This window comes from Podarcis muralis, chromosome 7, assembly GCF_964188315.1.
Source record: "Podarcis muralis chromosome 7, rPodMur119.hap1.1, whole genome shotgun sequence".
In the NCBI taxonomy this organism is placed as follows: Eukaryota; Metazoa; Chordata; class Lepidosauria; order Squamata; family Lacertidae; genus Podarcis; species Podarcis muralis.
The window spans coordinates 65948556-65962988 of NC_135661.1; the positions used below are offsets into that span (position 1 = coordinate 65948556).

At 41.1% G+C, this 14433-nt stretch overlaps 1 protein-coding gene across 3 annotated transcripts in view; it reads left to right on the forward strand.

The window, feature by feature from the left end:
• ARID1A (AT-rich interaction domain 1A) overlaps positions 1–14433 on the forward strand; it is a 97528-nt gene that overhangs the window by 65107 nt on the left and 17988 nt on the right. For all 3 annotated transcript variants that reach the window (XM_077931991.1, XM_028738750.2, XM_077931992.1), the window contains exons 5-10: positions 4125–4365; positions 5214–5303; positions 6197–6364; positions 7245–7566; positions 9170–9315; positions 9409–9518. In XM_077931991.1, coding sequence (XP_077788117.1) covers positions 4125–4365; positions 5214–5303; positions 6197–6364; positions 7245–7566; positions 9170–9315; positions 9409–9518 — 1077 coding nt within the window. The remainder of the gene's footprint in view (positions 1–4124; positions 4366–5213; positions 5304–6196; positions 6365–7244; positions 7567–9169; positions 9316–9408; positions 9519–14433) is intronic.

Here is a 14433-nt window from a genome sequence, read left to right on the forward strand (position 1 = left end):
TTCAAAAGAGGCCCTGTGGATACAGAGTACACATGTTCCACGGGGCCTCTTTTAAAAGACACACCCTATATATTCTGATCTGTGCAATACAGTTCACCATAGCAGCCCTTGAGCACTTGGCCCTAAGAATCACATAGCTTAAGCTTTGGGATATTTTTCACTGTATAGCAGTATGGGGCCCTCCAGATGTTGTGGGCTACAGTTATCATCATTACTTACTGTTTGCCATGTTGACTGGGAGTGATAGGTGTCCAGCAAAATTTGATAAAGCAGTACTGTGTCAGATCTCAAAATCAGTGTTAGAAGCTTTGATATGCTGTATAAACTAATCTCCAAATGGCACCTTAAACCTAGGTTACAGTCGCCACAATGGAATATCTAGCCGCCGGGGGCTTTTTTGTTTGTGTGTTTTGCAATTGAAATCATCATCAACATCATCATTTCTATACCGCTTTATATTCTGCAGAACAAATATCAAAGCAGTTTACAACACATTAAAACATCAACTAAAACCATCCAGAACAAAATAAATTTAAGCTTCAAGGAAAATATTTCAAATCATTCTCTAAGTGACATTTTCCTTTCCCCAGTCGCTAACCTGGCATCCTGAGATCTCCACATGGTGGTCACAGTTGGATCCACGTCAGTCATAAAACATTCCTGGCTAATTTCGAACACAGCTCAAAATGATCCAGTAAAACAATTTCCCTACTTGAATGAGCTGAATTTTTATTTTAAAAAATCTCCCCATAACCCCCAAAAGTAAAATTTCAGGCAGACATAAATTTCATGTCTCCAAATATCTACTAGTAACTATTTAATAACTTCTATAGTTTTGTAAGTGTGTAAAATAAAAAACCATTAATCAATTTTTCCACACAGGTCTTTCATACACAGTTAGGCCTTTGTGGTCATCACTATATGAGCATGTAAATGAGTAGAACCTCCTTCAAAAAATAAATCAGTATTAAATGTTGCAAGTGGAGTTTAAAGTAACATACAGTGTGTGTGTGTGTGTGTGTGTGTGTGTGTGTGTTCAGGTCTCAAAGATTTTAAATTGTATTGGTGAGTTTCTGTTTATTCTTCCTAGGTCAAAAGTGTATATTCTGAGTTTATAGCTAATGTGTTTGATTCTGTTAAGTTTGTGTATGAAACCCTGCCTTGGTTTTGTGGCACTGTTGCTTAACAATTTCTGCAAACGTGTGTGAGAGTGAAGTGATGATTGTTATCATCATCATAATCAAATTTATTATCTGTCCTAATCCAGAAGGTCCCAGAGCCCACTCTCCTGACCTGATAAGATCTGTAGGGAAGGAGGCAGTCTCACACATATTTGGGGTCTAGGTTGTTTAAGGCCTTACGCATTAGCATGAGCACATTGAATTGGGCACAGAAATGAACTGGTGACCAATGTCATTGTTTTAGAACAAGGATTAAGAAGTTATATTCAAGGGCAGCCCAGTGTAGAGTGTCTAAAGTCAATCTGTCCAAAAGGGGCTGTAGCTGACAAACCATCCAGAACTGGAAATAAGACTGTAGCTGGACTATAACTTCCGTTATCCCTGACCATCGGCCTTCTTGACTGTGACTAGTTAGAGTTGTAGTGCAAAACCTAAGAAAAGCACCAGGTTGGAGAAGGCAGATACAGTCAGATTCAGCTAGGTGATACTTGGGATCTCACGTATGCAACTTCCCATTCAGCTCAGTGGGCCTTTCATATGAAAGATGCACTGAGCTGTGTGGTTTTACTCTGACTCTACCACAGTTTGCAGTGCGATGGAGTTCTTTTATCATTATTGTTATTTGTCTCCCTGATGTCCTCTCCTTTAGCTAAAGCTGGGTGGTGACACAAGACTGAATTCTGCCCTGGAATCAGATCACCAGTTCATGACCAGTTCAGACAGACCTTGGTGCCCTTTTTAAATGGAGCACAACCACAGGGGCTTTGGATTGGAATAACAACTAACTGATTAATTAGCAGGCCCAAAGAAATACTGTAGAATTCCTTGTGTACTATGAAATTGCCACAAGGCCTTTACCATTAAGAAATACTATAAAATTGACTTCAGTTTAATAATTTCAGACCAATGTTGTTGAGCATTTAAGAGTCTAAAGCTAGACTGAATATTGCTTTCAAGTTTAGCTTTCTCAGTTTAGACTGAGAGCATTGTTTTCCACCATACATGTGCTCATCAGTAGAGAGATCATAGGATCTCATAAAAGGTCTGTTTATAGGAATTTTATGAACAATCCCATCTTTCATTACAAGTACTTTCCTTGGAGAAACATAACATTCATAGTCTTGCAGGAAGTGATCTGCACGCAAATGGCTGTAACAAATATTCTGTTGTGGCACCCAAACTGTCTTAATGGATTGCAATGAAGAGCAGTGTATTGCTTCGTTCTGATGCGCTTCTCCCATCACATGCCTGCTAGACTCATTAGTTGTTTGATCAGTCAGTATTCAAGCATGACCCCCAATTAAGTGAAATTTAGGTATCTTGTAGGGCCACCACTCATTTCTCCTCCTTTTAACTAATAGTCAGAGCCTTGTTGTACTGTATTTGCAAAGATCTGAAGTGTAGATACTGGAGATTGCATAGGATTTTGTTAGCTAATTCAGTATTATTTTACTCTGTGTAATTTGTGATGGAAGCTGCTTGTGTGTTTTGGAATTAGACAACACTGAATTGCTTTCTTTCATACTTTCAGAGTATGTGTTTCTGTAGCAGAGATAGGCAAGAAGCCATCAGTTAGGCTGCTTAAATGTCTTCTGAGAGTTCAGCATGGACACTTGGACAGCCCAGTTCTCCTTTTCCTTCTAAGCCCTGCTCCCACCTCCTGTTCTCTGTACTAGTCCTTCAGCTTTCTCAAGAAACAAAGCATTACCTTGGGGTAGCCGTGATCAGTAGAGTACTCTGCACTTCATGTCTACCCATAGCATACAAGCTCCATAGGTTGTCTACAAACTTAACCTCAATTTCTCACATAATGAGTTCAGTTGGCTCTTTTTAACAAATAATGAATAAAAGCTCTGTATAACTCTTTCCTTCAACCAGAGCGCTTCAACAAGGCAGCCAGACATATCATTCCCTCTCCTGCTTATGTATTCTCATTGTGGTGCATTGATTAAAAATGGGTGGTTCAAGTGCATCATGAAGTCCTTGCTGCCAAAATGCATGAATCCTGAGAAGCAAGATAATATAATGAAAATAAGATGGTTCTGTCTACCAGTGGATCACGCAAATGTTTTGTGTCATTCTGGTCAACCCATCACAGCAGAGATATTCATATAGAACTGAAAACAAAACTGAATTGGCATGCCTTGCTTTATAGAGTCATTTGTGCAGGATGAAGAGACTGGAGACATTATCATTACCTTGCACATAGTATGGTGTGATGAAGCAAAGTACAAGTAGGGAACTTAGGACAAGAATCTAGGGGGCTTCAGTTGTAAGATTTGATAGAAATAAGTTGTAAAAATTGAACATTAACAGGACGTACTATTGCTCATAAGACATACTTGTTGGTAAGTAATGCTGTAAAAAGCAGTATAATGGCTGTAAGTTGACTTATGAAAGATGAGATCTTTCAGTGTCAAGTTGGTGGCCTCTAGATCTTTTGGACTTAGGGTATTTTTTACTACAACTCCAGGTGTCTTGGACTGCATCTGTGCTTGCTGAGGCTGTTGGGAGTTGTAGTCCAAAAAATCTGGAGAACACTAGATTGACAAAAGGCTAGTCAAAACTGGGAATCAGGAAATACTGCCTTTATTTTTAGGATGCCACTAGGTTTGTTTCATTGAGATGTTGGGCATGATGGACTCTAGCATCTCCTCTTGCACCCTTTGAGGGTAGTCCAAGATTTTCAAAATTACATCACTCCTGGTTACAGTCAGACAATTTCCAGTTCCACTTGGTAGCACATAAGTCACTGTTGCAACTGTAGGAATTGCTTATCTAAAGGATTTATTTCTACCTGGAACTATGTTGCAGCCTTCCTTATTGATAGCAGCCTAAGTCTTCGTCTAAAGGAAAAATCCCATAAATTCTGTAGTAGATATATGTATAGTAGCATTCTCTCTCTTCTACTTGTGACATGCTTTCCTTTGTGTGTCTCTATAGGATCTCTCTGGTTCAATAGACGATCTGCCCATGGGTACAGAAGGAGCACTGAGTCCTGGCGTAAGCACATCAGGGATTTCTAGCAGTCAAGGAGAGCAGAGTAACCCTGCTCAGTCTCCTTTCTCTCCACATACCTCTCCTCACTTGCCAGGCATCAGAGGACCTTCCCCTTCACCAGTTGGATCTCCTGCTAGTGTTGCTCAGTCACGCTCTGGCCCACTGTCTCCTGCTGCAGTACCAGGTAAAACTTCCTTTTTTACAGGCACAACTTTCTTAGTTTTAACAAACTGCTTATTTTAGGAAGGTGGTTAGAGTGTCTGACTGGGAGTGAGGAACTCCAGGTTCAAATCCATATTCAGCCATGTAGCTCACTGGGTGACCTTGGGTCAGTGAGCTCATTATTTTGCAGCCTAACCTACCTCACAGGGTTATTGTGAGGAAGAACAGTAGTCAGGGTGGTGGTGGTATAGAACAATGTAGAGGAAAGGTGGAATATCATGTTAGCAATACATTACAAATAAATATGGGGTAGAGACATGAGTTCAGAACCCATGTCCTGGGTGACTTTGGTCTACTTCATTATCTCTCCTGTTTGGTTCACTGTTTCTGAACGAGAATAAAAATTATTTATGGATAAATAAAATACATTTTATTACATGCTTTCATATTTAAGGGATAAAGCAAGCTATGAGCCATAAATCTCTTTCTTAATAAGTGGGGTGGGGAACCTCAGGCCTGGCTGAATGCAAACCTCTAGGAGCCTCTGTCTGGTACATGGGACTCTCCCGAGGCCACATTCTGCACTGGGCCTTCTTTGGGGCTTCCTTGAATGCTTTTGCCTGGCTGAAATGAGTTCTTCAACTATGTTAATATTGCTTGCTTAACTAGATGAAGTATGTGGTGGGTATAGAAATCTGTACTTTGGGGGTAACTCTACAGAGGTAAGAGCCACATCTGTAGCTCCACCTACTTTCCCCTCTGGCCCTGCCACTCTTTGTACCACTTTCAGGTTTGTCTTTTTTGAGCTGCTTTAATGGGGAGTGGGGTGAAATCCGGTTCTTCACCATCTATTTTTCCTTTGTTGTGCAGGTAACCAGATGCCACCTCGACCACCTAGTGGCCAATCAGACAGCATCTTGCATCCCTCCATGAATCAGTCAACCATAACTCCTGATAGAGGTGTGTGCATGTGTGCAATGAGTTGCGCTGTTTTGCCTGGCTTCTTGTATATAGCAAACATCTCAGTGGTTCACGGATCAGTCCTGATGCACATGCCTAGCTTTTACATGATAATCTTCCATGAAAGGTGTAACTGGTGATTTACAAATTAGAGTAGGGAATTGGGACAGTCCTTAATATGGAATGTGAACTAGAAACATACATAATGCTTTTGTGACAAAATTAGTTTTGCCATGGTGCGGTTTGCATCATTCTCCAAATTATGCTAGATACAGACACACACACACCCATACTTGTTTTCCTTTTGCCATTCCACCTCAGGTTATTGCTTACAACAGCCTTTCCCAACCTGATGCCTTCCAGATGTTGGCGATTTCCAAACTCCCATCTTCATAATCATTGGTTATACAGTCTGGGGTTGATGGGAGTTGGGAGTCCAAAATAGGTGCAAAGGTGCCCAATAGTAAACTCAAATGTAACCTCTTAACTATAGCGATCAGTGGGAACAATGCAAATTTGTCATTAGCATCTGGTACAGCTGGCTGTTGCTTGTTCTATTTATTCATTGAAATAGGGTACCATGTTTCTTTTATTTTTGCCACCCCATTCTCACTATTCTCAGTGGGTTCAGATAACTTAGCAGTCATCATAAATAACTCCTCAAAGTGACAGCTACAAAATAAGAGTGTGCTGTGCCACAGTTATCATAAGACTAGGGAATTACCATGTGAGAATTTGTCATTGAAGTTTTCAAGCTATTAATGTGAAAACTTTACCAGGCATGTCATTTATGAAGAATTTAGGATTTCCAGAACTAATTATTTTTTTAAAATGTGTAGCCATCTGCATAGCCTGCTTTTATAACAATATCCCTTGAAATCATTATTAATTAGGTTACATACAGAGGACTCCACAGATGCCCCAGTATAATTCCCCTCAGCCTGGGTCAGCCTTATCTCCACGTCAGTCTTCTGGAGGACAGATGCATGCTGGGATGGGACCTTACCAACAAAATTCCATGGGCAGTTATGGACCTCAGGGGGGTCAATACGGGCCTCAAGGTGAGAGTATTACACTTGTGTTTCAAATAAAATGCATGAGCAGTGAACATGTGTTGTTTCTGTGGTTGGATAAAGAACACCTGCTTAAGACAATGAGATGCATGGGTAGAAAGCTTGAGCAGTCTTGTTTCTTGACCTACGAAGTGTGTGCTTACAGTTTTTATCATGGATGTTGTTTATTGGATTAAAGTAAAAGGGTGTGCATGTTCTGCCACTATTGCTGAATCTGAATTTGGGAGTGTCTAGGGCCTAGGCATAAACTAAGTATCAACACAAAACACTTAACAGAAGATTTTAAAAATGTGTGCTACAGTATTCATTTAGAAATTCTGGGAAATGGAGGGGGGTTAAGTGTGACTTTGTCTCCACTTCATAGCCCTTAATTTTTTCATCAGTGTCCCATACTTTACTTGGCCAATACAGTTAGTTTTGGTAACTTAACTAGTCATCTTAATATTTGGATCATTATTGATTAGTCCAGCCTTTGACAATGATTAGCTGATTAACTTAGTCATGAGATCTCTGGTGGGATGATGCATGGAAAGATTCCACATAATGTGGGTACTGCTTTGTGGTTGATATTGCAATGTAGCTGTGATGTGTGTGTGTGTGTGTGTGTGTGTGTGTGTGTGTGTGTGACAGAGAGAGAGAGAGAGAGAGAGAGAGAGAGAGAGAGAGAGAGAAAGAAAGAAAGAAAGAAAGAAAGAAAGAAAGAAAGAAAGTACTGATGTGAAATAGATTAACATTAGGACACTATTTTGTGAAGCCAACATTCTCCCATCTTTTATCTTGCCTTGTAATATGCAGGCTCAAGATGCAAATGCAAGAATTGCCAGGATATTCTTTAGTCTTACTGATCATGCTCCCCTTTTCTCTGTAGGTGGATATCCCAGGCAGCCAAACTACAATGCTATGCCCAATGCAAATTACCCAAGCCCAGGAATGGGAGGAACCATGAACCCAATGGGAGCAGGGAGTCAGATCCATGGTCAAACTGGTGTACCACCCTATCCTGGGCTTCCTCCAGGGAGAGGATTGAGCCATGCTGCCATGGGGAATAGGCCCTATGGACCCAACATGGCAAACATGCCTCCCCAAGTAGGGACTGGGATGTGTCCTCCACCAGGTGGCAGGAAAGCACAAGAAGCTGCTGCTGCTGCTGCTGCTATGCATGCTGCTGCCGTCAACTCAATCCAGAATAGGTAAGCCATGGGGGACCCCTTACCTCTGAAACAGAATTTCCTAGAATTTCAGCTCTTTAAAACAATACCTCTTTCAATAAGTCATAATAGACTTCCCTAAATCTAGAGTAAAATACTGTTAGTCACCCTATTTGCAGTACAGAAAAGGAAAAGGCAGTCTCAGATACTGGCACTGAATTATTACCAAAACACTCCAAAACAAAGTACAGTCACAAGAATAAGGTGGAACTAAACATCTGTATCTGTATATATAATATCAAGTGTCGCAGGCCAGAGTAAAGAGGTATATCTTCATCTTACAGCAGAAACTGCATAATGAAGATGCCAGACACATCTTTGTGGGGAGGAAATTCCACAATTTAGGGGCTACCACAGATGAGCCTCTCTCACGGGATACCATCCTCCAGGCTTCTGAGGGCACAGAACTACCAAGCCCCCCGCCCCCCTGCTGATCTTAACACCAGAGAGGGTTTGTGGGAAGGATGCATTTGGGGCCTAAGTCATGGTTAAATACCGTATTGGACCAAATATAAGCCACAAGTCGGGGGGGGGGGGAAGAGAGAAAAAAGACAGTACCCTCCTAACGCCACTTCCTTCTGTGCTTTCTCCCTTCCTGGCCCTGGGGGGAGGATGGGGGACAATGCCTGGGGCAGGCACCACTTTGCCATGCTCCTGGCACTGTTTGCCTCATGCTCCTGGCTGCATTCTGGGCGGGGGTGGGGGAGCCACGCTGCGTTGCCGGCGGCCTTTCCCCTTCCCTTCCCTGCTCTCTCCCTTCCTAGCCTTGGGACTGCGTGCGGAGTGGGCACCACTTTGCTGTGCTTCTAGCTGCACACTGGATCATTTTTGTAAGGTTGCGAATATAAGCCACACTTCAACTTTTCGCGGTCAGAATTTGGGGGGGGGGGGAGTGTGGCTTATATTCCAGCCAATATGGTACTAACATCAGACCTTAATTTGGGTCTGGAAACAAACTGACAACCAGTGGTTAGGGAAGGCAGATGGGGTGGGTAGTGTCTTCTGTTGGATTATAATGGAATTCATTTTTCGGTTGTCCAATGTTACCTGGAAGAGACAATAAAATAAGTGGGGTGGGTTTCTTTCCTCTTGTATTGGGAAGGCCTCTGCTTCAGTTGCATCTGGAGCATGTATACTCAGTGAGCAATATACACAGTATTGAGAAGCTTGGGGAAGAGGGCTGTGCCAATTTTAGGCGTGTCCAGTTGACATGTGGTCGCCAATGGGTGGGTACTTTTCAACCTGGAAGAAGGCAAAATGAGGATGGAATGGGGTGGGGTGCACTTTAATGCATTCCTCCGATGCACATGGGCGCCAGGAATGGAACCCCCACACAAAATGGTGTGTGAACTCCAACCTCAAAACCTTAGAAGAGCTGAACTTGCATCAATAGCCCAGATCTGAGTCTCACTTTTTCACTCACCCAGCAAGTCAGAGATATACTAAGGAATGCCCACTATGGAGAAAGATAATTTCTTTACCTGTTTGTGTAGGGAATTTAATCAGGAAAAATCACATTATTAGCCAAGTGCTCATTGGTAATGTACACAGTTGACTATTTCTAATATAGTTGTGTTGTTTTTAGGCCATCTGGTTATCCCCATATTAACCAAGGAGGAATGATGGGAACTGGGCCTCCCTATGGCCAAGGAATAAATAGCATGGCTGGCATGCTCAATCCCCAGGGCCCACCATATCCAATGGGTGGGAATATGGCCAATAATTCTGCAGGTAAGATGCTGTACCCAGTCTTTCTGCCCAAGTTCTTTGTGTTTTTGAATGGCAAGCTGAAAAACATTTTCATGTTGGTGTTTGACTCTCTAGGGATGGCTGCAAGTCCTGAGATGATGGGACTCGGGGATGTTAAACTAACACCAGCTCCCAAAATGAACAATAAGGCAGATGGAACCCCCAAAACTGAATCCAAGTCGAAGGTAAAAAAAAAGTTTTCTGTAGCTGCTGCAGAGATTGGGAGGTAGTTTGTCAGCACTGGTTTTTAAAGAAATGTGAGCCTGGATTTTATTAGTGTGCATTTGACTCTATCTTATGTGATTTGGTTATGTTGAAAGTATGAGACTTTTCTTGTTTTACCACCCATATTGTTGCTGAACAACATCATTTCCTTGTAGAGAGCTGCACTACCAACTTCATATGATTGCCAAATGAGGCACTTGTTTGTGCAAATTCAGAGAACACGTAAGCATTTATGGGGTTCTTTGAAGCTTGTTGGATTGTTGGATTGTGCCTGGCACACTTAGACTATGCCTGCATAATATTCTCCTTTATTAAGTAATGTGTATTGTACCTCTGGCCTGGGGTTTATCTCCAATAAATCATGGCCCTAAGGCATGAAGAGCTCTACAGCTATACAAAGCTTTTCACTCCAAAGCACTTTATTCTATCCTTTGCTTGCATTCTGTTGCGCTAGTGGACATTCTCTGTGGAATTAAGAGTAGAGTATCTTATGCATTTAGTCTATATTTCCAGTGTGTGGAATGGCCAACCACATGCCAGGTTATGTGGGATCAGCTTTCAAAGATGCACAGAAATGTATTTCTGGTTATGGGAGTCAACAGTCTTCCCTCATGAGAGCTTCGTAGCAGTGTTTATTATAATAGCAGAAGCAACTAATCATATTTGATTAGATCTAAATGACAAAATGCTGTGTGAGAATTTTTTTTTTAAAGTATTTGTGGATGCTCGGACCCCCAAGCTTCATGCATCTTCTGTGTCTTTAGGACCTGATTTATAACTTTTATTTATTTTTGTTTTAAAAAATGGCAAAATTTCCAATATGTCCCTCAGTACCAACCTGAATTAGTGTATAGTTCTTCTTCTGATGATGTATCATAGAGGGTGGGATTCAAAAAGAGCTGTTGCAAACAGGGTTTGAAATCCTTATTAAGTGGAAACTGCAGTTACTGTTTGTGTCACCAAAACACTTTAACTGTGGTTAAGGAAGAAAGAGAGAGTTGGCTCCAGAGTAGATAAGGGGATAGGAAGCACATCGTATCTGTGGCCTGCTCATATTCTGATTTTACATCTGCGCCAGCCCAAGTAGATGTGGCCTTGGACATTCTATGCAGGATGTCTCATTCATATTACATGTTACCTTGGCACCTCAACTTCCACCAATCTGGAATAGAGATATATTTCCCTCAAGGATTATTCTAACCCTCAAATGTTAATTTTGATGATAAGGGAAATGCAGTGATTTTATATTTTTCTTCTGCCAGACATTTGGTTCTTAGAGAATTAGCTTCTTCAATGTTCTACAGTAGCAACCTACTTGTAAGGTTAACAACTCTATATATGGGATCTTAACTCAATTTGTCAATTGTATCAAATAGGGCAGTGACCAGGAGGTTGTCATCCTGGTGCCAAAAAGCCTTGCAGGATTCTCCCCATACCTTTGTTATTTTTAATTGCAACAAAGTAGAGGAATAGTAAAGGAATAGTAGAGCAGTTTAATAAAGCTTTGTTCTTTTTCTCAGTCCAGATCTAACAACTACAGTAGTGCTGTTGTAGTACTAAACAAGGAGCCTCATAGTTACTGCTTCAGAGATTCTTCCTTGTGCCCTTCAGACTTCCTCGTAGCAAAATACTGACATAGCTAAGCAAGTTAGCTTCATTGATCTTTACTTAGCTAGATAGGGTCTGTTTTTTTTACTTAGCTAGATAGGGTCTGACAAACTGGAACGTGTCCAGAGGAGGGCAACCAAAATGGTCAAAGGCCTGGAAATGATGCCTTATGAGGAACGGCTAAGGGAGCTGGGCATGTTTAGCCTGGAGAAGAGGAGGTTAAGGGGTGATATGATAGCCATGTTCAAATATATAAAAGGATGTTCAAATATATAAAAGGATGTCACATAGAGGAGGGAGAAAGGCTGTTTTCTGCTGCTCCAGAGAAGCGGACACGGAGCAATGGATCCAAACTACAAGAAAGAAGATTCCACCTAAACATTAGGAAGAACTTCCTGACAGTAAGAGCTGTTCGACAGTGGAATTTGCTACCAAGGAGTGTGGTGGAGTCTCCTTCTTTGGAGGTCTTTAAGCAGAGGCTTGACAACCATATGTCAGGAGTGCTCTGATGGTGTTTCCTGCTTGGCAGGGGGTTGGACTCGATGGCCCTTGTGGTCTATTCCAACTCTATGATTCTATGAGTGATCCTCTCATATGTTGGATCAAATGAACCTTCCCTGTCTCTTAAATGAAATAATTCCCTGGGAGTTTTTTTCCTGAGGCAGCTGTTGCCTTTTCTTCTGCAGTACAATCTTCCTGCAGTGAGAAAAGTAAGAGAAGAACAATCTGTCTAGGTAGTGGCTAGAATGCCATATGGGTTCAACTTGAGACATCTTACCCAAAAAGAACATTATCAAAACTGATTACCAACTTCTTTGGCTGGGAACTTGCATAGACAGCAAAGTTATCTTGAGGATTCTGACCCTGACAAAGGAAGCAACTTTGACCACTAGTTGCTAACTTTAGTTTGTCCTAAAGTCTTCTTTCATTGCCTTTGTTTGGTGAAATGCCTTTCACTTTAACTAATGCTGATCCAAGACTTGCGACTATTTATCTGATTTGTATATTCATTTTCAACAATAGTTGTGAAAGCAGGTTACCCTTCCAGAAAAATAAATGTTATTGATAAAATGACAGTAATAACAATACAGTGTTGTAACAGTGACAGATTAAAAAATGGACAGCTAGTATTAAAGTAACATCTTAATAATAAAAGGCTTGCCTGAAGAGAGGGATTTTAACAGTTCATTGGTAACAGATTCCAGAGCTTGGAGGCCACCAGCAAAACAGCTGCTTGGATGGTGGCCACTAGCCTGCTACATGGTGGGAGTGCAAAGAGGTATTCATCCTTACATCTCAAAGTGCATGGCAACAGGTCATGTGCTTCCAGACTTGGAAAAATCTGCATACTATCATTGATCAGTTGCTTGAAAGTTATACTAACACCCCCTTCTTTCTATTTTAAAACTCAAAGCTGTGCAAGCACTGTGTCTCACACTATTGCTGTGACATAGTGCATGTAGTTTGCTCCTCCAAAGAGAAGTTGGCTAACAGAATTAGGAGACATCTGGATGTGGGTGTTCCGTTTTTCACCCCTGGTGTTTCCTACATCTCTTACAGACTCTTAACAACAGTGGAGCTTCTCTTTCTGTCTAAATCCTCACTTCTTCCCCAGGCCAGTTTGTCATTGTCAAGAGGTTTTCCTTCTGGCCTGTGTACAACTACATTCAGATAATACTGGGCTGACCTGCATCCATATTTCATGCTTTTTAACAAAGTTCTACCATCTCTATAGCCTTCTGCTTCTACTACAGATCTCTTAGTTCCTTGGTTGTCTCTTTACTGAATGGTTGTGTTGGTAGTTTCTCTTCATTGACTTGTTTCCATTATTGCTTCTTTGCTCAAAGACAGAATATTTTGGGATTCTCACACAGTGTTGCTGAACTTGCTTTGACTGGTCTTTTAACACCAGGTTGGTGTTCTTCATTACCAAGCCTTTTTGCAGTGAGAGACCAGAAATGTTAACTAGTTCCTTTACTGCCAGAAGATCTGATGTTTGTGAGAGAAGTTGGACATAGCAGTGAATGCGCTTGTCTGCACCAGTCCATAGGTGCTTGCCCTTCTCCTTGTTGTATGTGAACTTACAATTCAGCAGCCTGCATTTCAGAAACATACAATATGTGTTTACTGAAGAGTGCTCTTCATAGCATCTTGATTCTTCTGGGAGCTGGGTGAGGGACGACTTAAATAGGGCCATGCCTTACAATTCTGAGAAAGTTTTACTATTTGGCATACCCCTCTCTGTGGTTTATGAAAGGAAAAGTCACTGGTGAGTCCAGGCTTCTTCTCTGTAAGGATTCAATGAGACTGCAGCTTTCCCAAAACTCCTGTGACGTTTTGTTTGTAAATATTATCTTTCTCTTGCAACACCCATAAAGATAATGTCTGAAATTCTGCTGGAGCCCATTATATTGGCTTTTTATTTTATTGGCTATTCACTTGTTGCATAATCACTGTAACCAGCAAGACTTGAATCTAGATGATTGTGCTTTATTTTTCTGGCACATTTGTACTGAAATTAAACTTTCATAAGATCTCAGCCATCTTCAGATGCACCATACGTCTGTAATCAGCTTTATTTCGTAAGTTGTACTGCTTAAACATAGTTTCTAGGGTTAACATTTTGTTTACATTTGTTTCTAAGACTTGTTTTTACAGGGTTTTAGTTTGTATTTAGCATACATGCAATTTTATTTATTAAATTTTTCCTGTACTGCCTTTCTGCAACCTGCCCCCTCCCCATGCAAAGTGGCTGACAAAAATAACCAAACGAACAAATTAACCAAAATCCTGTATTGGTAAACAAAGCAGCAAAGACAGTATCAGCACATCAATAACTAGCATTATAAAAAGAAGATTCAAGGCACTTTTAGTAGCCATCAAATAAAGCAGAAAATCGAGATTAATTCAAATTAAACAATGAGACTACAATAAAACAACAATAATGGAAACAGAAAGCTAATTAATATTAATTCAGAGTCATTAATCAACAAATGCATGGATGAGCAGGACAGATTTCACGTCAAGTCTAAAAGATTTAAAAAGAGGCTAGACATATATTCCTCAGGTGGAGTTGCATCATTTGGGCATAACCCTTAGCCATGGTCCACTGTCTAGTAGCAACCTGCATAACCTCTGGAGATGAGTACATCCAAGAAAGTTCGTTGGTGGCTCAGCTGCTGAGCAGGTTCATATAAGAGCAGGCAGCCCTTAGGGTACCATGGTGCCAGATGATGTAGGGCTTTATAAATTAAGACCAGCCCTTTG